Here is a 22,606-nt window from a genome sequence, read left to right on the forward strand (position 1 = left end):
AACAACTGTAAAAGTCTGACTCACAGACGAACACAATACAGAAGCTTGATGATGGCAGATGAGATTCTGCCGAAACATTGCTACAACTTTAAAAGCACAACTATAATGACGTGGGAAAATACCCGAACAAAGCTGAATGCCACACACACACACACACACACACACACACACACACACACACACACACATACACACACACACACACAGAGAGAGAGAGAGAGAGAGAGAGAGAGAGAGAGAGAGGAAAACGTGATTCCTAGAATAGTTTGCTGGGCTATGAAAAAGAACAGACAAACATGGGATCCCACTCAGTGGAACACAATCAGAATGTGACTTCCCAGAAGACCACTGGATAACAATTGAAAAATAAGAACATGTATATTAAATATAAAAGCATAGAAGTACTGTGGTCCTTCTACTTTTCGAAAATTCATCAGATGCCCATTGGCAAATCTACAGCTTGAACATGTTCACAAGTCAAAGAGAAATCCTCAATATGAATTATATAATCAGTATATCTGAAAAATAAGGCTTTGTTAGTGAATGTTATTTGATTTCCTTTACATTTATGCTGGCATTATAAAATGTAAAGTAAAAAATAAAACATTAATTTTTATATTTACATTTTTACTTTACAAACTTTTTTATAATTGAGAAGCGTGTAGCTCAAATATTGCAATTTCAATCACCGGTGAACTTGGTTTTCTTCTTGTAAATGTTTTGTTATCAATTTAGTGACCCTTCACCTAAGAGAAAACCAAGCTTACCAAACACTAAGATTCTGGTTAAAAAATATAAAAGTAAAATGAAAAAGTATCCCAAACAAACAGAAAGTTTAGATAAAACATAAGTTACACTCAGAACTGCATATGCTGCTAGATATGAAACATTGAAATAAATGTTTGCAGGTTTATGGCCAACTGGAGGGAGCCCTAAATCTAAAGTTCTACCCCTTGAATATTAAACTCCAAACTCTTCCAAAATTTGCCATGTATTATCCTTTTTCATGTGACAAAAGGGTGGCATTATTAAACATGTGAGGTCTGACCATATTAGCTGAATTCTAACATATATAAATTAAATTACTGTCCTGGCCCCATTTACCTTTGTGAGTGTGGCCCAATATACTACTTAAAAGCTTTTAATATTTCTTTCCTAAAAGAATCTCAACCATGAAAAATAAACAAATAAAGCCATTTTTTTCCCTTCTGTCTGGAGACACTCCAACTCTTTCCAATGGTTTGGGTAGTGCAAAGAATTCACTAGGAATCTGGAAGGTTTTTCAAGAGTTAAACCTACCTTTGCATAAGTTCTTTCAATAGTTAAATATTCAACCTCACTTTGTTCTATAAGAAGTGTTATTTTTATACTTACTGGAATGTAAAACAAATGATCTGTGGGCATCGGAGGATTGTCTGCAACACAACATTTAAACAAAGTAGTGTAAAAATACATTTGAAATATTAAGAGTTTCAAAAAACTTACATGTACTTTCTAAACGTCTATAAAACACTTACAGGTCTCTCTCTATTCCTTCCACATCATCATACACTTGCTCTGCAGCTTGCTCCAATGTAGCAATTCTTAGATCTGGGTTCCACTTCCTTTCATCGGTTCTTAAAGATTCCAGGCATACATAATCATCTGAAACTGGAGCAGAATTCTTGTTTCAAGCTCTCCTGAACATATACGAAAGAGTAAACCTGCCTAAATGCTGAAACCGCAACACACATTCTGAAGATCCAAGAAGAGAAAGCTATGAAAACTGCATCGGCTTTTCAATGCATGTTTCTCCAAAATATACCATTAAGGAAGAAGCAGTCAACATTTTTTTGCCATGAGTGTCCCTCTGCATTGTCCATGGACTTTAAAATTGCACTTACAGTCACAGAACCCAGTTGTTACAAAACAGGCTGGCTTGGGAATTCTGAGAATTGAAGTCCACACGTCTTCAAGTTATTTAGGTTGAGAAACACTGCTATAAAATAATACAGTATCAAGTTTTTCCTAAAGACAAAAGCATATTCCACAAACATATGAAACAAATTACCATTACTATACACAAGTTCTTGCGATTGTCCCTCATCTCTCAACCTAGATGTACAAACATTAATTCTTCAATCCTTGGCAAGAAGTCAAGAGATACAAAGCCATCTTGTCAAGAGATGTTAAGTATGCGGAGGTATAAAGGAGTACGTGTCACTTAACTCAAGAGTAAAGCAGCAGTAATATCAACATGCATTTACTCACAATCTCCATCCTTTGCCAATCCTTCTCCAGAGAAACACTGATTTGTTTCCTCTTGAGGCATGCTCTTCTCATTCCCTCCGATTTGGGCTTTCATGAATATAGTTTTGGGACTGCAAATCTGTTAGCACACATTACACTGCTTGGGTTAGAGCCCTTTCACAACATTCCTTGCTAAATTCATGATATAGCATAAAGCACCTCTTCTACAGTGGTGGGATTCAATTTTTTTGACTACCGATTCTGTGGGCGTGGCTTGGTGGATGTGGCAGGGGAAGGATACTGCAAAATCTCCAGTCAGAGGTGGTATTTGCCGGTTCTCCGAACTACTCAAAATTTCTGCTACTGGTTCTCCAGAACTGGTCAGAACCTACTGAATAACACCTCTGCTCTTCTACCATACAAATCAAAGTAGATTAAATAAAGTACTGAATTATTTCTGATCAGGCATCATCCAGGCCCAAATCTGTTTAATTTGTCTCCATCTTTCATCTTTCTACATGTTTCATCATAAGAAAACATTCTCCAAGTTCAATTCTTACCAGTAAATTCTACAGAACTTTTAAGTAAACGGGAAATGCTTCTTTCCCAAGCCAAAACCAGGAGAAGACAATATTATATTAGGTTAGCAGAAAATTCTAGTGGGGAAAGAAATCCCCACCAACCATTTTACAAATGCAATATTAGCAATTGTTCTATTTTCTCAATTAAAAAAATCTCCTGTAACATCTGTGAGTAGAATGGGCAGCAGCCTGCAAGGTTTTCAAAAAAGATACATAACTTTTTACAAGATAGTTTGTGCACATATAATCCAATCAGAAAATCAACATTAAGAATTGCCCATTTACTAAGTCAGAAAAATACTAAGTCAGAAAAATTAGCAACATATATTTGACATTCTGAAGATCATACTTTGAGGATACCCAACACTATAGATAATTGGACTAGCAATTTCAAGAGACTGAGACTAATAACAGAAGACCAATGAAATCCGTAAGCAATTCTCCACTAGAAGCTGTTTGCCATTCAGAATATCGAACTGTTCCTTCTTCAAATATCATGTTCATTTTTGTGTGAACACACACGGTCAGAGTTACTATATAGCTGCATAATTTAATCCTTGTATTAAAAACTTAAAAAAAAAATCCCAGCACATAGGATACTGGTACATAAATATTCCTGACTTAATATTTCTTCAACCTATTTGTAGCAAAACAAAGAGTACTTTAGTTTTCACAGATTGGTCACAAAATAATAGTTTTGTTGACCTGGACATTGTTTTAAGGAATATCTTGGTCTGCATCTATTTTCCATGTCATTCTAGTGAAATGTGGCTAGAATCCAAAAGACAGTACTCAAAGTTTCCAAAGCATGCAGAGAAACATACACAAGGAAATTTTCCTTCCTGACTTTAATCCATAACACCAAATGGGTTGTCATTTCAAACATTAATTAACCTTCCAAAACAACCTTTGAAGCACAAAGAAAAGTAGGCTGACACAAAAGTTATGGGAGAAATAACCTGCATGAAAAACAACTCATTTTAATGTTTGGGTGCTTGCCAGATGCTTCAGTTTATGTTATACTCATATAGAACATTTGAAGAAAATAATTGGTTTACTAGGAAAATTGGTTGAGAATTGTCTTGTTTGTTCAACACACTTTCAGTTCTATCAACAAATTAAATTGAACATATTTAGATTGTGTTTATATTATATAATTTTGGTTATATAATTGTAACTTACAACACAATGGATGAATGAAGCCAATAACATTAAATTATCATCACAATTGCTTGACTTTGGGATTAGGTTCATCCAATTTAAATAATGAAATTGTTATGTGGAAAAAGAATCAGTAATTAGCTATAATTTGTAAAATATTACCTTGGGTGTATTATTCTCAATGTGACATAAATTTTTAGCATCACAAACAGTAATTTGTCCTGAGATTAAAAAAATAACCAATTCGAGAATGCTTAAATTTGATGCATTTCTATTTTAATATTAATTCTCTCCTATGTAGGTGCTAGCTATAAACACACAATAAACAATAAGTTAAAGGAAGCTTAAAGGTGAGCAATTAATGGCCCCTTTATGAGCTGTGAACTCCAACTCCCAGAATTCCTGAGTCATAAAAAGGGGTCATTAATTGCCCACCCCTGAACTAGAGGGATAGATAGATACTTCTATAGCAAGCCAAGTTTTGGTGTGCTGATCTGTTGTTCTCTTTTTCTTCTCTCACTCCAATTATTTCATCAAACTAGAAATTGAAAGCACGTACCTTAGTATCTTCCTTTTTCAAAGACTTGAAAGCTAGAATCAAGGTTTTGTAGAAATTAGTACATTCTTCTTTGTAGTTTATTTCAACTAATTTTATAAAACTGCTAACTACAATAAGCAGTTATAGATAGATTGCTATATAACCTAAATTTTCCATCTAGGCTCCTTTACATTACCAGTTAAACAAAATGAACCCAAACTAATATTTTTTGAAGACTAAAACGGCGAGATTCCATACCCTACTAACACAATTAGAAGTAATCTGAATTTTATTCTAATCCAAATCTTAAAAATGATAAAAGAGTTTTTAAAAATGAGTTTAAAGCAGGGGTCCCCACCGGTCCGCGGACCACCGGTCCGTGGAACGGTCCGTGGAACAAGTCCTACCGGGCTGCTGGCTTGCTAGGCGCCGCCATCTTGTTTTGATGAAAAAGTGCTTCCGGTGAGCTTTTCCGGATAGAAAGCTCACCGGAAGCAGTTTTCATCAAAACAAGATGGCGGGCCAGCTCTCGGTGAGCTTTTCCAGGTAGAAATGGCTTTCTACCCGGAAAAGCTCACCGGAAGCGCTGGGCACCGCCATCTTGTTTTGATGAAAAAGTGCTTCCGGTGAGCTACTTAAATTCTCATACTTCTGCCACAGTGCTAATCACCAAATTCCCTCATGTTGCAAGCTAATGAGCCTTGGGAGTAGCTGCACATCTAATGAACAGTGTACGCCCATATAGTCTGCATAAATGAAACAACAGTTAAAACTCACAATGTATAGGCCGTTGAACAAAATTAGGACAGTTCTCTTGCTGTTCCTGGTAGTATATGGTTTCTTCATAGGTGTTCAAATCTTCCAGTTCAGTACTGAAAATAAAGGAAGGGCCATATCATTATCCTTTTCTGAAAAAGAACTTAGAAAACAATGAAAGTATTTGGATATTTTTGATTCCTTGATCCCAGAGTTATACAGTACATTGGTTGGAATCAGTCCTGTTTCTCTTCATCAATCGAAGTTTACAGATGGTTCTACTAGCCAAGAAATCTTGGGAGTGGTTTATACGATGTACTACTTTTCAATGTTGTACGGAAACATACTCATAAAAGTAATATAGCAACACAACGGGACCTCTAATGTTGTTGGATCAATTCTCTAGAAGTTCTGCAACATTGAGAATCCCCAAAAAAGAACACGGAAAATAATATTCTACATTTTCAAGTATTTTTTTGCAATAATGAAAGTTGTCTATACTTTTGAGAGAGGATAGTGCTTATTAGGGCCATGTGTAAAATCACTTCAGAAATTCAGTTGAAAGCTAATTTGATCAAATGTAAAATCAACTTTCCAAATCAGATAATTTGGAATTAAACTGTCAAATCAAATCTTTCCAAAAGAAACCAAGCATCAATGGTCTTCTGTGTATGGAAACAAAGCTTTCTTCCTATAACCAAAATGATAGGAATAACTCAATTCAACAGTCTTATTCAGATATTTAAATTAACTTGATTTGACCATTCGCTTCGGAAATACAAATTGAATCACTGATTTGAATCAAACTCATCTGATTATACAAATTGAAATGATAAACGATTTTTTACAATGAGTTGCAAAAAATAGATGCAAAATATGAAGCACCTGGACACAGGGGGATAACAATTAATTAATAATTAGATAGATACTTTGGGGATCAGTTCAGGAGAAACATGGAATTCACAACTGAGAATGCCAACCCCAACTAGTTGAGTTCTTCAGATCCTAAACAACAATTATGTGGTCCACACATGCTAACCAATCAGGAACAGGTCATATAGAATTTAATAAAATGTTTTAAACAACTTGAACAAATAAATAAATGTGCTATATTCTATAAATCACCTAACACTCAACATCATGCCTACTTAATATCCAGCAACTATAGAGGCAGTTTGGTATAGGGCAGGGGTGTCAAACTCAGTTTTATTGAGGGCCACATCAGGGTTGTGTTTGACCTTGGGGGGCTGGGTAGGCATGGCCAGTGTGGGCATGGCCAGCTCAATGTCACTTGAGTCAGGGGCACCTGTGGTGGCCTGAGCGCTCTGAGCTCCTTTTTCGTTGGCAGAAGCACCATGGACCAGTCCTTCACTGTTTCAGGGTGGCCCCTTAGCACCTTATGGGTTGGATCTGGCCCACAGGCCTTGAGTTTGACATCCCTGGTATAGAGGCTAAGGTACTAGGCCAGAAACCAGGAGACCTTAAGTTCTAGCCCTGCCTTAGGCATGAATCTAGTTGGATTGTCTTTGGCCCAGTCATTGTCTTTCAGCCCTAAGATGGAGGCAAAGACAAACCAATTTGAAATCTTGCAAAAACAACAACAACCACAAAAACCCAGAGGGTTAATCCAAGCAGTCACCAGGAATCAATAGTGACTTAAAGGCAAATACACTCACTCCTCCCCCCCAAATAGACAAAAAAAAAAAAAATCTAATACTCAGCCTAGGGTGTGAAAAACCTGAATGGCATTTTACACAAGAACATATAGTTCTCAACTTACAACCATTCATTTAGTGACCAAAGTTACAATAGCATTGAAAAAAGTGACTTATGACTGGGTTGTTTTTTTTTACATTACAATCCTTTTAACCTCTCCAAAGTCATGTGATCAAAATTCAGACACTTGGCAACTGGTATGTATATATTTTATGATGGTTGCAGTGTCCTCAGGTCATGTGATCACGTTCTGCGACCTTTTGACAAGCAAAGTCAATGGGGAAGCCAGATTCACTTTAACAATCGTGTTACTAATTTAACTGCAGCGGTCCACTTAACAATTGTGGCAAGAAAGGGCACAAATGGGGCAAAATTCAATTGTCTTGCTTAGCCGTGGACATTTTGGGCTCAACTGTGATCATAAGATGAGGACTACCTGTAATGTTGATCTCTTCATGAATGTCAAAAGCTAGACTTTAAAAGAGCTGAAGCATGTGGACCAGCTACAGGTATTCCTCCACTTACAACCACTAATTTAATGACCATGAAGTGACTTATGACTGTTTTCACACTTATGATCATTGAAGCATCCTCACAATCACGTGATCAAAATTGGGCTGCTTCGCAACAACAGTAGTTCATATTTATGATATGTCATGCCCCTGTTGGAGACTTACTCTGAGGGAGAGGAGGAACAGCCAACAGGGAGTGGAAGTGTGGCTACGGAGAAGGCAACAATGTGGCTTACAGGAGAGGAAGCGGCCATGATACTCCTCATTGGCTGCAGCTGGGGGGAATAGTATATAGGAGGGGCGTTTAAAACACAGCATTGCTAGAAGCAAAGCGTGTTTTATTTCTGGCTGAGGTTTATCTTGGTTGGTGTTCTTCAAAAGGACTGTGCCTTGTTATCTACTTGAAGTTTGTATTTAATTATCCTGGTCTGTCATGAAAATTCCTTCAGTGAGGTTTGTTTTGGTTTTGTATTTCTCCGTTATCTGTTCTTTGAATTTGGACTGTAATTCTTTCTTTTGGAGACTATTTTGGAAAGAGTTTAATCTCCAACTGCAAACAATTGAATAGTGGGGCCAAGTTGGAGGCATTAAAGGAAATTTATTTACGTTTGGGAATGTATTACGTGTGTGCTGCTTCCCGGATGATCACATGATGGTTGCAGTGTCCCAGGGCCAAGTGATCACCTTTGCAACTTCCTGACATGCAGCCAATGGGGAAAGCAAATTCACTTAACAACCGTGTTACCATCTTAAGAATTGCAGGGATTCGCTTAACAACGGTGGCAAGAAAGGTCAGAAAATGGAGCAAAACTTAGCAGCTGTCTTGCTTAGGAATAGAAATTTTGTACTTTTGAATTTGTACACAATTCAAAGCTGTGGTCCTAAATTGAGGACTACCTGCAGTTTATGAGCATGGCCAAATAATCCTTACTTTTATTAAACATTATAATGTACCCAAGATCACTGGAAGTGGACTGGAAGCCACAGGACACCAGATGTACAATCAAATACCACAAAAAGTAGTAATCAGCCATCCAATATTCAACAATCTGCTTCAAAATGTATTTATTATAATTATAAAGCTGAAATATAAATTAAGAGGGCTACCTAAACAAACACAAACTCAAAAGATGTCATTTGTACATCTAGAAAAACCAATTAACTGCTAAATGTTGTCTTGAAAGTGACTCTCGCTCATCCAACCATCATTGGGATAGTTGCTGCTCAGCCTTACACAAACAATAGCTTCATGCAGTTAAATCATCCTTCTCAACTCTACTCATCAGCTTAGAATAAGCATCTTGCTACACTTATGAGATCAATCTTAATTGGTCCTAATGTCAACTCATAAAATAGTTCTATGGTCTTTTTAGAGTTGCCAACAGAAAGGGAGAGGGGAGCATTGCGACAGCTTGGAAATCAAAAGTGCATTCCATAGTTTTCAAAGATAGTAACTAGGCGACTGAAGTTTCTGCCGTGCAAAATTCTAACTGGAGAACATGATTGATGGCTCTTGGCTATAGATGTGTCTCATTGGAGAATATGAATTGTGATATACCCAGGGGGTGGGGGAAAACCAGGGTCAAGGGTGACAATGAATTATGTGTCTCAGAGTTGGCTACACGCAGGCAGTGCTGGACATCTTAACGCCCAATAAATCATTTTGAGGTTTTGGAAATTTGGCTCGAGACTCATGATTTAATTGGGGTAACTGCCGGAATCCTGACACCTGACCTTTGTCTGCTTACCACAGTATCAGATACAGAAGGGACAGAAACCCAAGTCATGTTGCTGTCTAAACAGAACCTACCAGACATCTTAACCCACATTCTTTCAAGACATGCAAACCACTGTAATCAAAATCCACATGCTGTTGAAATTCACGGATACCTATAACGTAACCATTTTTGGATCGAGCAAATGCAAATATTTGCAATCTTCTGTTTATAGAACTTCAAAAATCTCAAGTCAGAGACAACGAAGAAGGGAGTGTGGGAAGCAATTTCTCTTGTTGGAGAGAAAAGAAAAAAAAAAATGCACATTATTTCAGATCCCCAGAACATGTGTACTTCATGTTCACAGACAGGTTGGTACAAAGGGATTAAGTCCAAATAGAAGTAGTGATGTTGTAATATTTAGGAAAAAAAACACGCAACAAGGAAATACTTAGCCAAATGTTTGCATTACCATTTTCAATGTTGTCTATAAAAATATTTGTATCCCTGATTTAAGCCCGATTAGAGATGGTTTGTGTAACACACTTCCATTCAGCTTTTCTTCCAAGACAATGTAGCCAATGCAGTTTTGCTTTTCTCCCAAGCAGGAAGGGAGGAAGCTCGAGCCTAGCCTATTACATAATATATATAGTAATATAATATAATATAATATAATATAATATAATATAATATAATATAATATAATATAATATAATAATATAATATAATATAATATAATATAATATAATATAATATAATATAATATAATATAATATAATATAATATAATATAATATAATATAATATAATAATATAATATAATATAATATAATATAATATAATATAATATAATATAATATAATATTATATAATATAATATATAATATAATATATAATATATAATATAATATAATATAATATAATATAATATAATATAATATAATATAATATAATATAATATAATATAATATAATATAATATAATATAATATAATATAATATATAATAGATTAGACTTCGATACAGATTTGCTACTTCCCAGGCAAATCTACGAATATATTCCACATCATTGCATTGAAGTCTGCTGCTAAAAATTATGATGCAAGTCAAGAAAGCTAATTGTGACTGATGGATTGGCTCCAGTTGTGAGGATCTCAGCAGTGAGCAGGGAAATGAGAGATAGTAGTTCATAACAATGCTTTGCATTAATGATTTTGGCAAAAGGTAATAAAAGGTAAAAACACTAGGAATATTTCCTGAAGCAAATCTTTTCAATTACAGTATGGTTTATAAAGCAGAGATATAGCACCCATAAATTTATTCCTGTTCTGTTTTATTTTTAATGCAAAGAACACTGCTGTAATCATGTTCACTCAAGAAAGCCAGTAATGAAGGAATTTTATTAGATGTTTACAATTTTCCTCTGTTCACTTTAACTTCTTTCTCCTCTGCCGAACCTACTAGCTGTTGCATACATAAATACAAAACTGAGGATAGGACACATATATACAAAGGCAGTTTCTGAATTTCATTTGTAAGATAGAACATATGTACCCACAAAACACTTTACAAAAGGCAATTTAGCACTGCTATTTACAGAAACCTGATACCACAGGCAGGATATACACATAAAGGAAATCTGAAACGAATTCCTAGGCACTAAAGATATACTGTATATTCACTTACATTTCAGGAGTCAAGTATGCATCATCTGGATTATCTGGGGGAAAAACATTTAAAGGAAACTATTACTGGAACCATACAATATAACAGAGAAGTTAAATTCACCAGTGTAGTGCTTGAATAGATCCATTCTCAGTAGGAGTTCCAGAGATTTCTGGATTTCCATAAACTTATCTCAAACTTTAGATTAATTATTGGGTTAATATTAGAGAAGACTATGAGAAAAATATCCAAATAGAAGTTTCATTATATAGCAGAGTTGCTTAACCATAAAATGGATAGCATATACAGGTGAAACTGTAGCTTAAAAGGTGAACCTAATATATGAGCTAGACTCATTACAAGCAAAGCAAGATAGTTCAAGCCGTGATTTGTCATAATTGTGATGATTATGGCTTACAGCTCATGAAAACCCCAAATCCACAATCTCAGAAAATTAGAATATTGTGAAAAGGTTCAATATTCTAGGCTCAAAGTGTTCCACTCTAATCAGCTAATTAAGCCATAACACCTGCAAAGGGTTCCTGGGCCTTTAAATGGTCTCTCAGTCTGGTTCAGTAGGAAGCACAATCATGGAAAAGACTGCTGATCTGACAGTTATGCAGAAAACCATCATTGACACCCTCCATAAGGAGGGAAAGCCTCAAAAGGTAATTGCAAAAGAAGTTGGATGTTCCCAAAGTGCTGTATCAAAGCACATTAATAGAAAGTTATGTGGAAGGGAAAAGTGTGGAAGAAAAAGCAGCAGAGATGACCACAGCCTGGAGAATATTGTCAGGAAAAGGCCATTTAAAAATGTTGGGGACTTTCACAAGGAGTGGACTAAGGCTGGAGTCAGTGCATCAAGAACCACCACACACAGACGGATCCTGGATGTTCAAATGTTGTATTCCTCTTGTCAAGCTGCTCCTGAACAACAAACAACATCAGAAGCATCTTACCTGGGCTAAAGAAAAACAGACCTGGTCTGTTGCTCAGTGGTCCAAAGCCCTCTTTTCTGATGAGAGCAACTTTTGCATCTCATTTGGAAACCAAGGACCCAGAGTCTGGAGGAAGAATGAAGAGGCACACACTGCAAGATGATTGAAGTCCAGTATGAAGTTTCCACCGTCTGTGTTGATTTGGGGAGCCATGTCATCTGCTGGTCCACTGTGCTTCATTAAGTCCAGGGTCAACACAGCCGTCTATCAGGAAATTTTGGAGCACTTCATGCTTTCTTCCGCAGATGAGCTTTATGGGGATGCTGACTTCATTTTCCAGTAGGACTTAGGACCTGCCCACACTGCCAAAAGCACCAAAACCTGGTTCAATGACTGTGGGATTACTGTGCTTGATTGGCCAGCAAACTTGCCTGACCTGAATCCCATAGAGAATCTATGGGGCATTGCCAAGGGAAAGATGAGAGACATGAGACTGAACAATGCAGAAGAGCTGAAGGCCGCTATTGAAGCATCCTGGTCTTCCATAACACCTCAGGAGTGCCATAGGCTGATAGCTTCCATGCCACGTCGCATTGAGGCAGTAATTGCTGCAAAAGGGGCCCAAACCAAGTACTGAGTACATATGCATGCTTATACTTTTCAGAGGTCTGATATTGTTCTATGTATAATCCTTGTTGTATTGATTGCATGTAATATTCTAATTTTCTGAGATTGTGGATTTGGGGTTTTCATGAGCTGTAAGCCATAATCACAATTATGACAAATCACGGCTTGAACTATCTTGCTTTGCATATAATGAGTCTTTCTCATATATCAGTTTCACCTTTTAAGTTGCATTACTGAAATAAATGAACTTTTGCACGATATTCTAATTTTTTGAGTTTCACCTGTACATTTAATTAAAAATAAATAAAATATGGAATCAAAGGAGTTAAAGGTGATATTTGTCACTCATTGAAACTTGATGTCAATTAGTGTGGAGAGCCACAGTGATGCAGGTCACTTCAGATTGAAGAACCTGAGAAACGGGGAAAGCCTTAGAATAGCAGCAAACATCACTTACTGAATTGTGGTACAAAAGCAAAATAATCCCAAATTTAAATGAACAAATTCTTTTATTGTTCAACTGCTATCAGGATATGTAGAAATAAGTACCTCACTCTATTACAAATGACTGCAGTTCTGGGCACCTACTAACCATTTCTTTGCAATGCCACCAAGAAAGTACCCTACCTGGACAATTCTGTTGGAAGGCAGCAAGATCTACCTTGGGAGGTCTTGGTGGCTTCTTTGGAGGAGGACCAAGCTCTTTGATAGAAGGGAGGAGCTTGATTTTTGGAAGCTTGGTATCTTCATCATCAGGACATCTTTCTGTACCAAAGGAATGAAACGATCTTAAGATTTGAGGAAAGAGGAGTGGAAAATGTATATTCATGAAACAACAAATTGTTTTCTTCTGGTTCTAGCATCTTTCTTTCCTATTCTTAAAAGTTATGTAGGAAAGGTCCATGCCAATGTATGCCTGCACTGGCCTTTCAGCTACAGAACTGGCAGCATCTGTACCACAGTAACCAACAAGGTATCATTTAATCTCCTCCAAACTCTGGTTCCTAGTATTTTGGAAGGAAAGGGAGAACCATTCATCCAAATGTTACAGCATGAATGGGCAATTTTTTGATTACAGGAACCATACTTCTCCTTTTTTAAAAAAATAATAATTGATGGATGAACCCTGCAATGAATGAGCAAAAATATCATTGAAGCAAAGTGGGACAGAGGACTTGTGTTTCGGGGGAAGGGTAGCTAAAGTATATCCGCCTTAAAGGACTGGACTCATTCTTTTTTATTCTTGTACTTTTCTGCAAAAAAAAAAACAACAACACCCAACCTGACAGAAAATCATACTGCTGTTTAATCTGCAGCAAAGCAAGTAATTTTAAATACACTGGACTTAATGGAAAGACTCATTGACAGAGAGAGAGATTCCTAGATTACTTTGGACCAGTCGTTCCTCCTCAGTTCAACCTATATTAAATTGTTAAGGCATAAAATTAATGAGCTGCTTCCTAGGCTATGTCACTTCTCTGAGAAAACGTGGAATATGAATGTGGTAAACAAATAAAAGTAATGGCCCTGGGGACTGCAAAAAAATTGCAGTCTTGCATATTGTATATTGTGGAATTGAAAAAAGAGAAGGGTTCAGCCCACATTATTCAAAGCCTAGAGCAACTTTCCCAAATTTAGGACTTTTCTGATTAAAAAAGGGAGAGAAAAGGCATGGCAGCACAGAAACAACATGGACAAAATAGTTGAAGTTTCTTTTAATTTATGAAACTTATATGGCCATCCATCTATCCAGTGAAACTGTGTGAGATTATATAAATTTGATTAATAAAATCATTACTTCCCACCTATTATTTGCTTAAATGGGACAGCCAAATACATTTCCTACATAAAATAATTTCTATTTTTTTCTGTGGATGTTGTCATAAATATAAAACCTAAAGACATTCAATGAAACTATAGGATAGAAAGAGCATTACTTCTTCACACAACCAAATGATATTGGACAATGTTGTGTTGGAAAAGGCCATCAACAACCAAAAGCCATGATAACTATGGAGTTACTGATTTTAAGAACCTGTGTGCCACTTTATAAAATCAACTCAGTTTTTCAATGTTCTTTTGCTGAGGAAAATGAATAAGACGACATGATGATGCATCTCTCCTGCACACGGAGTGGAAAATAAGCAGCTAATAAGATGGGATGGGTATGATCTTGCAGAACTTGTTTATGTTATTTTATGACAGCCACACTGTATGCTAGACTCATAAAAAATGGGGGGTGGGGGAGGGAAAGCCTGTGACTCATCACTGAAAAGCCACCTAGAAAGGTCAGTTGGGAGAAAATCCTGGAAGCTACATTCAAAATCTTTTGTATGAATCACCTTCATAACCGTAAGTTGGCAAAATTTGCCGCTTAATGTTAAGTTCCTCTTGGGAGGCAACTTTATCCGGGGGAAAAATAAAATCAATTAAATATTAATCTTCTTCTGTGTTGGCTTTGGTCTTGGATTTTGTGAAGATTTGTCAAAGCCAGAGTTTCCCAATGGTAGGTTTCTCCTCCTGAGTTTGCAAAAAAATCATTTCAGCAGCCACAACAGCATGTTCTGAATGTTTGTCTGGGGAGCCACCACATTTTTCTTTTCTTTTTGGTTACTATTAGAGCAAGCACATTGCTTAATATTTATGAAGAACATACGCTGATTAGTAACTGGTTGGGTGCCATCACTTCAAGGCTTTAATCAAACAATAGAGAAATAACACAGTCAGAAAACTTAATCTTTATCCATGTCCTACCAGTATTAAGCTATAGTCTGTAAAACAAGGCATGAAGTTCGCTGTTGCATTCGCTGTCCTGTTGTCAGAGCCTATGTATCAAGTTGATTTGATGGTATGTTGGGAAAAGCTTTATGATATTTTGGCTCTCAAATGTCCCCAAAGAGAAGTTCAGCTTATGTTAGTTTAAGAATTGTCATTCTAATAAAGAAGGGGAGTACCTTCTATGATGGCTAGCGTGATATGGACCTTTATCTACCACAACCCTCTACTACCACCCAATATTGTTAAGAGTGAATATATATTTTATAGCTTCATAATAGAAATAAACTCAACAGAACCTATTTGTATTGGACTCTTCCACATTTGTAAATAGTGAGACAAGATGACTTAAAGAACACAAAAGGCAAACTATCTGTACTAACCCTAGCTTACAACCTCAAAAGAAAAAAAACAGTTATCACCAATGGATATATGATACTTCTAAAGGCTAGGAAGCAGCTGTAAACTAATCACTTTTTGCCTATAATTGCTCTTAGACTTACTTGAAGCAAATATAACTGGCTTAATATCAGAAAAAAAAAACCATAATATTTACCATTTGAGACCTTGCTTAGACTGTTCAAATTGTTCGAACTGCTTGGAGAAAAACCAGCAACCACTTTATTTAAGCTTGAATGACTTCTTGGAGGAACTGGAGGTGAAGTTGTAGGAACAAATTCATTGTGTACGGGGGATGAAGGCTTACACACATCAAGGGCCACCCCTTGCTTAAGTCCAGCTATTTTTGCTTTGTCCTCTGTCGAAATCGCAACATTAACAACTTTTGGGTGGGAAAGAGAAGTTGTCCTGATTGTATGCTGTGGTGGTGTTGCACCACATTTCCAGTCACCTTGTGCTGAGGCACTTTCCCAAATGTGCAGTGTGTTGCGAAAAGAACTGTTTGCTCCTTCAGACCCTTGAGGTCTTGGATGTGGTTTCTGTAATTCTTCCCCCAATGAAGGTGGCTTGCAAATGGCCCCAGAGAGGTTGGGGTCCTTCCTATCTTTGAGCTTGACCTTTAGGAATATCATAGGCTTGACTTGCCTGAGTTCCAGTTTCTGTGACGTGTAACTGAATTGCTTGGTTTGCTGTTCAGGATCTGGAACCTGCCTTTGGTTCAAGGGTTTTGGCGTGGGACGAGACACAGACGAGCCACCGGTATTTTGCCGTGGACTGAATTTGGTAGTAGGCTTCTTTGCAGACTCCAGGAGCATATTGGAAAAATTGGAATCATTTTGAAACATTGCTCGGAGACTGCCAAAGTCTCTGGGCTTTTCCTAAAAAAGAGAAAAGGTAATTGTCAGTTGCAGAAGTCCCAGTGAATTACTGCCTGGTGAAAATGTAACTCTGTCACTCAGGCTGGAACTAAATTAAAATCTTTCCAGGCCTCCTCTGAATATCCATTGTATAACAGTAATAGTTTAATCATTAGCATATTGGAGCTAATACTAATATAAATAACAAAAGCTGAATAGAAGCACAACAAGGGAAGACTAAAATCCTTGTAGTGAGGAAATTATGTCCAATTACCTACTATTAGTAAGAAGAGATTTTTCACTGGATTACTTCAGAAGTAGTTAATCTGGTAACCTTCAGAACTCCTGGTCTGTATTTCCTACTTTCCATTAGCCATTCTCACTAGAGTTAATGTGAGTTCGAGTCCAAAACTTAATCTGGAAAGTTCCTGATAATCTGCCCATGGAGGACTCTAAATCAAATCTATCTTAATGACAACTGTTCTTGCTTTTCTCTCTAATTCTTTCCATTAATAGGCTGGAAACTATACAAAATTTAATGTTGTTTGGTGGGAGTGAAAATGAGATGGAAGGGGGGAAACCACTTAAAATAACAAAGCACTTTTTGCAATAATAACTTTTCTCCCCAGAAATCAACCCAGAAATCAACAAATAATGACTCAGAGCCTCACTGTAACTATTTATTTCTTCCTGTTTTAAAAAGGTCCTCCAGATATGTTAGAACCACCTTCCCCAGAACAGACAACAAATTCTGGGAATTATGGACAACAAATTCTGGGAATTACACACTTTGCAAATTTGGAGGCTGCCACAAAGAGGAAGAGGGTGGTACTAGCTTGAACCACCTGACGAACTGAATGGACTCGCTTAGTTTGAGGAACATGTGTTAACTGGTTTTATCCTAAAATAGATCAGAGATTAGAAAATCTGGGGAAACAGACAACCCTAGACAGAAGTTCCATTATGCTGAAAAAGAGGCCTGCTGGTGGCCTTAATGAGAAAGCAACACAATTGAGCTTTGTCCTGGGATGTTATTGAATTTTATATAATTGCATCCAACTTATTAAATACCAAATGGTCTCCTCTGAATAACCTCTCATAGTCAACGCCAGTGTTTCCACATTAAACAGTGTGATGTAAAGCATCCAAGGGATACTTCAGTTGTTCTGATTGTACTAGAGCAGCCAGCTGCACGACGCAACCAGCCATGCCAAAGGCTCTAGTTGAAACTGGAATCTATCTGCAATTAACACTGCCATACAAGAAAGACAAATGAAACCCACTGATCTTCATCTAAAACACCACGCAGAGTTATGGCTATAACCAATGGCAGCAAAGATTAAATAAACAGCATTGTGTCTGCAGCATGGGCACAATATCTGCATGCTTTTCAAAGAACAAAAACAGCCCAAGCACTCAGCACTGTTTACGGTTCTTTACTGAAAACCAGGTGCTCCTCTATTTCTGAATTTCTCTTAGTTGGTACTCAGAGATGGCCCAATGAAAACAGAAGCCTTTGCCAGGTCACAACACCGCAACAAGGCATCCCAGAAGGATTGTATTCCTGAGAAGAATTATGGTATTATGAGTTAAAACACAGCTGAAACAACATAGCTGGATGCCTCTGCTTCTAAAGAGCACCACAGGTGCCACGGCTCATCCATGAAGCACAGCACAGCACAGCATGCTGGAATTTGAATGTAGCTCTGACAAAACCAGGGATTCTGCGGTGGCACAATACACACACAACAGATCATTCACTATACTCCCCTCAGAAACTGGGAGAATTTACCAATCCTTTTTTCCTTACAACCTACTCTAATCCTTTTTAAGAAATCTGATTGGTTTCCCACCTTCGTTATTCTACAAATAACTCAAAGTAGCAAACATCCAACACAACATCCAACTCCTATTTTTCCCACAACTACAATGCCGTGAGGTGTGCTGGGCTGAGAGAGGGGGTCCAGCCCAAAGCTGCCCAACTGGCTTTCAGGACTATGATGGGATTTGATCTCATGATCTCCTGCTTTTTAGCCTGGTACCTTAACCACTTGTTATGGCATCTTGTTAAACCTTAATTTTTACAGGCAGGGTATCCTAATGCAAGATTCGGGAGGGGGGGGGGGTTCCCTTCTTTCCTACTCCAAATCAAGTTTAATAAAGCCTAAGAATACTTCACTTATTACCTTTCTAACTAAGAGAGAAAAAGAGAGCAATTCACCATGGAGGAAAAAGAGAGAGAGAGGATCTCTATTACTAATTAGAAATCTTTTCCATATGCAAACACCTCTGAAATAAATTTTCTCAAGTTCAATGGTAATGTAACACTTCACTCAACAAACCAGGAATTCCTCTGGAATATAATGCACCTAGAATTTTCTAAGATATCTCAGTCCAATAGATGAACAATGTTTATGACTAACACGAAGCTATAAACTGTATTTTACAAGGCACTATAGTTGTGTCATATCAGATAAGCCACATTACGCATCAGTACAACCATACAACATGTAACAGTACTATGTGTTGGTACAAATATAATACTGAAATCTAGAGATACATGTTTTACTTATGTTCTACAACAGGGCTGTTGAATTCCCAGCCCACGGGCCGGATGCGTCATGGGCTGGCCATGCCCACGCCCAATTTAGCAGAGAGGAAAAAAGTCCTGATACATCACGTGACACCGCCGGGACTACGTGAGTTTGACACTTCTGTTCTACAGTGACAATAAATTCAATAGTTGAAGTTGTTTACTCTCTAACAAGACTAGAAGTTTTTTATTGCCTAAAAAAGCAATAAAAAGCAATTTTTTATTATTAAAATCCAAGCAATACAAACTATTTTTCTCTCCAACTTTTAATTAAGCTTACAATAAGTCTATGAACATTAGGGTAGGATGACTGGGAATTATGATGTAATAGTAACCACGTTGGAAGGTCTTCTAGCCCAACTCCTTGCTCAAGCAAGAGGCCCTATACCCATGATGGTGAACCTATGGCATGTATGCCAGAGGTGGCACGCAGAGCCCTCTCTCTGGGCACATGAGCCATCGCCCCAGCTCAGCTCTGTCGCACATGCATGTGCACCTCCCGCCGGCCAGCTGCACTTCGGGTCCCTGCCATGCATGCATGGGGGCGGGGCATGCAGTAGTTGTGCATGCATGCATGGGGCGCATACACAGGGTCCATGTGCACATGAGCAGGATACATGCACAGGATTGCCTGTGCATGCACAGGGGTGCAGGGGTCACCCTTGCATGTGTGGGGGCCCAGGGCATGCACATTTTGGGCACTTAATGTTAGCCATCATTGCCCTAAACCATTCTGGACAAATGACAATCCAATCTCTTCTTAAAAACCTCCAGTGAATGGAGCACCTACAACCTCTGGAATAAAAGCTTTTTTGTTTTGCTGATTATTTGTTCTCACTGTCAGAAAATTTCTCCTTAGTTGGGTCTTTCTTTGGTAAGTTTCCAACTGTTATTTCTTGTCCTGCCCTTAGGTGCTTTGGAGAATAGATTGTTCCTATCTTCTCCGTAGCAGCTCTTCAGTGCAGAAAATCAGATCTTTTTCTCCAAGGAATTTTCTAAGTGATTTTGGGGGAGAGTAATGATCAAGAGTACAAGAACAGAACAATACCCATCACGCACCAAAGTTTGTAAGGGTATGTAATTGCAGTTTAAAAATCTAGAATTAATTTTGTAAATTGAGACATTAACATTTGAACTACTACAAGTCCATGTATTTGCCATACACTAAATAATAATAAAATTGTAAATCAAAAGGGGAACATGTTGGGAGAGTCATTTATTTCTGGGTAGTAAATACTCTGATCTTAGGAGGCACATGTTGCCACATGCATCAGGGATTACAACTAGACTGACACACACTGCACCCAGGAAGTATCTACTCATGCAGGTTTTCCCCGCTAATCCATTAACAGGTACTCAAAATATCAGAAAAATATTAAAGGAAAAGAAGCCATTTTTCAGGTAGCTTCACAATTAAAAAATAAATGGAACAATTTCAAGTGCAGACCATCTGAGGGAGTCTCAAGATTACTACCGTACAATCTGGGCTCTCAGAACCAGTTCCATTCTTCAATGGATCTTACTTTGTGTCCAAGTTTTAAAGCTACAACATAATAATAATTTTTAAAAATGGCACTATCTTGTCCCGTGACTATTAGGCAGAATTAAAACGGAACTGGCCACAAAAACCTAACATTAGGAAAGGTAGCAGTAAAAGAAAGAGACAGTCAGCTGTAACTCTTTGCTAAATTCCGGTTTTAGCCATTTTTTTTTTTCAGCCAGCGGTAGCCTTAGGTAAAAGATTGCAGGTTTAAGTAGATTGTAAAGAGAAGCCAGCTAGAAGAAATGGGAAGCGTTTTTCCCCCACCCGCTTCTGTTGTATTAGGAATGTTTATAGAGAAGCCACGTGTGCAGATGGATAAAGTTCACTTCAAAAACGTGAACCCGCTGAACAAACTCCAGCACCAAAGGCAAGCAAGGGTTCCAGAAAATCCAAAGCACAGCTGTGGCCCCCGTCCAGACGCTGTACCTTGTTCTCTAGACATTAATGCTTTACTCTAGAAACCAATCCAAAGTATAGCTACCTTTCTCCTCCTCTAAAGCAGTCCGGGTCCGGTCTACTCCTGCTTCCCCCACCCACCCCCCAAAAATACCCCAAGCCCGCTTTCCTATTACGCGTGGCACCGATCCTTCACCAGCTGCAAGCCGCGTTAAGAGTGAAGAGAAGCCGTGTTTTGTCCCCAGCCCCACAAACCCAACCTCTGGCCGGAAGAGTTACCATGTCCATATTTTCCCTCTTTTTGTCGTACTCCTTCCCAAGCCGGCTCCACTCCTCCCAAGCAGCCCATGCCTTGGCTCAAAAGGAAAGGAGTCTGGCCAACTTCCTCTATCCCGAACTGCCGAGGGAAAGCCGGCAGCAAGAGGCAGAGGAGGAGGAGGAGCGTCGATGCAGGAGAATCGCACCTGAGCTCAGGAACCGGCTCCTCCCCGTCTAAAGAATGGGGCCGTCTGGCGAGCCAGATTAGGTTCACCTGTCAAAAGAGCTAGCTCTGAGATGGAGCGTTTTCCCTCTCTCTCCCTGCCTCCTCCTCCTCCCTCCCTTCCTTCTTCCTCACTCTTTCTCTCCCTCCTTCCTGTCTAAAGCCTGTAGAGCCAGATTAGGTTCACCTGTCAAAGGAGCTGAACAGAATAGAGTAACAGAGTTGGAAGGGACCTTGGAGGTCTTCTAGTCCAGTTCCTGCTTAGGCAGGAAACCCCACATCACTTCAGACAAATGGTTATCCAACATCTTTTTTAAAAACTTCCAGTGTTGGAGCCTTCACAACTTCTGGAAGCCTTCACAACTTCTGATTAATTGTTCTAACTGTCAGGAAATGTCTCCTTAGTTCTAAGTTGCTTCTCTCCTTGATTAGGTTCCATCCATTGCTTCTTGTCCTGTCCTCAGGTGCTTTGGAGAATAGCTTGACAGCTTCTTCTCTGTGGCAGCCCCTGAGATATTGGAACACTGCTATCATGTCTCCCCTAGTCCTTCTTTTCATTAGACTAGGCATATCCATATTCCTACAACCGTTCTTCATATGTTTTAGCCTCCAGTCCCCTAATCATCTTTGTTACTCTTCTCTGCACTCTTTCTAGAGTCTCAACATCTTTTTTACATCGTGGCGACCAAAACTGAATGCAGTATTCCAAGTGTGACCCTACCAAGGCATTATAAAGTGGTATTAACACTTCACGTGGTCTTGGTTCTATCCCTCTGTTTATGCAGCCTAGAACTGTGTTGGCTTTTTGGGTAGCTGCTGCGCACTGCTGGTATCTCACACTGGTCCAATCTCCCTCCCTCCCTCTTTCTCTCTTCCTTCCCCCCTCCCCTCCCTCTCCATGGCATTTCCACACCAGAAGCATTTGCCTTAAGCCATGGCTACTTCATCTGGAAAGCAAGTCCCACAGCCAGGGCCTTTCAAGCAAAGATTGTGCTGCCCAAGGGACATAGCAGCAAACTAATTTAAGCCTCTTTTGCCACTCCAGACGGGAGATATGTACAAGTTGGTTTGGGTGATTATTTTGTGGAAATAATAATCAGATGTATTATTTGATATGTTTTGCATT

The 22,606-nt window shown here is 38.3% G+C and overlaps 1 protein-coding gene across 5 annotated transcripts in view; it reads right to left on the reverse strand.

The window, feature by feature from the left end:
• Nucleotides 1-21,617, reverse strand: part of FYB2 (FYN binding protein 2) — a 40,060-nt gene extending 18,443 nt beyond the window's left edge. Inside the window, exons 1-9 of one of the 5 annotated variants that reach the window (XM_087960330.1) lie at nucleotides 21,464-21,617; nucleotides 15,768-16,488; nucleotides 13,064-13,201; nucleotides 10,893-10,926; nucleotides 5,287-5,381; nucleotides 4,531-4,562; nucleotides 2,251-2,368; nucleotides 1,518-1,650; nucleotides 1,375-1,415 (exon numbers count right to left, since the gene is read on the reverse strand). In XM_087960330.1, the coding sequence (XP_087816456.1) occupies nucleotides 1,375-1,415; nucleotides 1,518-1,650; nucleotides 2,251-2,368; nucleotides 4,531-4,562; nucleotides 5,287-5,381; nucleotides 10,893-10,926; nucleotides 13,064-13,201; nucleotides 15,768-16,455 (1,279 nt within the window). In that variant the 5' untranslated portion in view covers nucleotides 16,456-16,488; nucleotides 21,464-21,617. Of the gene's footprint in view, nucleotides 1-1,374; nucleotides 1,416-1,517; nucleotides 1,651-2,250; nucleotides 2,369-4,530; nucleotides 4,563-5,286; nucleotides 5,382-10,892; nucleotides 10,927-13,063; nucleotides 13,202-15,767; nucleotides 16,489-21,278 lie in introns of all 5 variants that reach the window. The other 4 variants (XM_026665940.2, XM_087960329.1, XM_026665935.2 and 1 more) reach the window with 4 other exon arrangements.
• Nucleotides 21,618-22,606: the final 989 nt, after the last annotated feature.

This window comes from Notechis scutatus, chromosome 3, assembly GCF_049901735.1.
Source record: "Notechis scutatus isolate UNSWTSFEM ecotype Mainland chromosome 3, rNotScu1.2, whole genome shotgun sequence".
Taxonomy (NCBI): Eukaryota; Metazoa; Chordata; class Lepidosauria; order Squamata; family Elapidae; genus Notechis; species Notechis scutatus.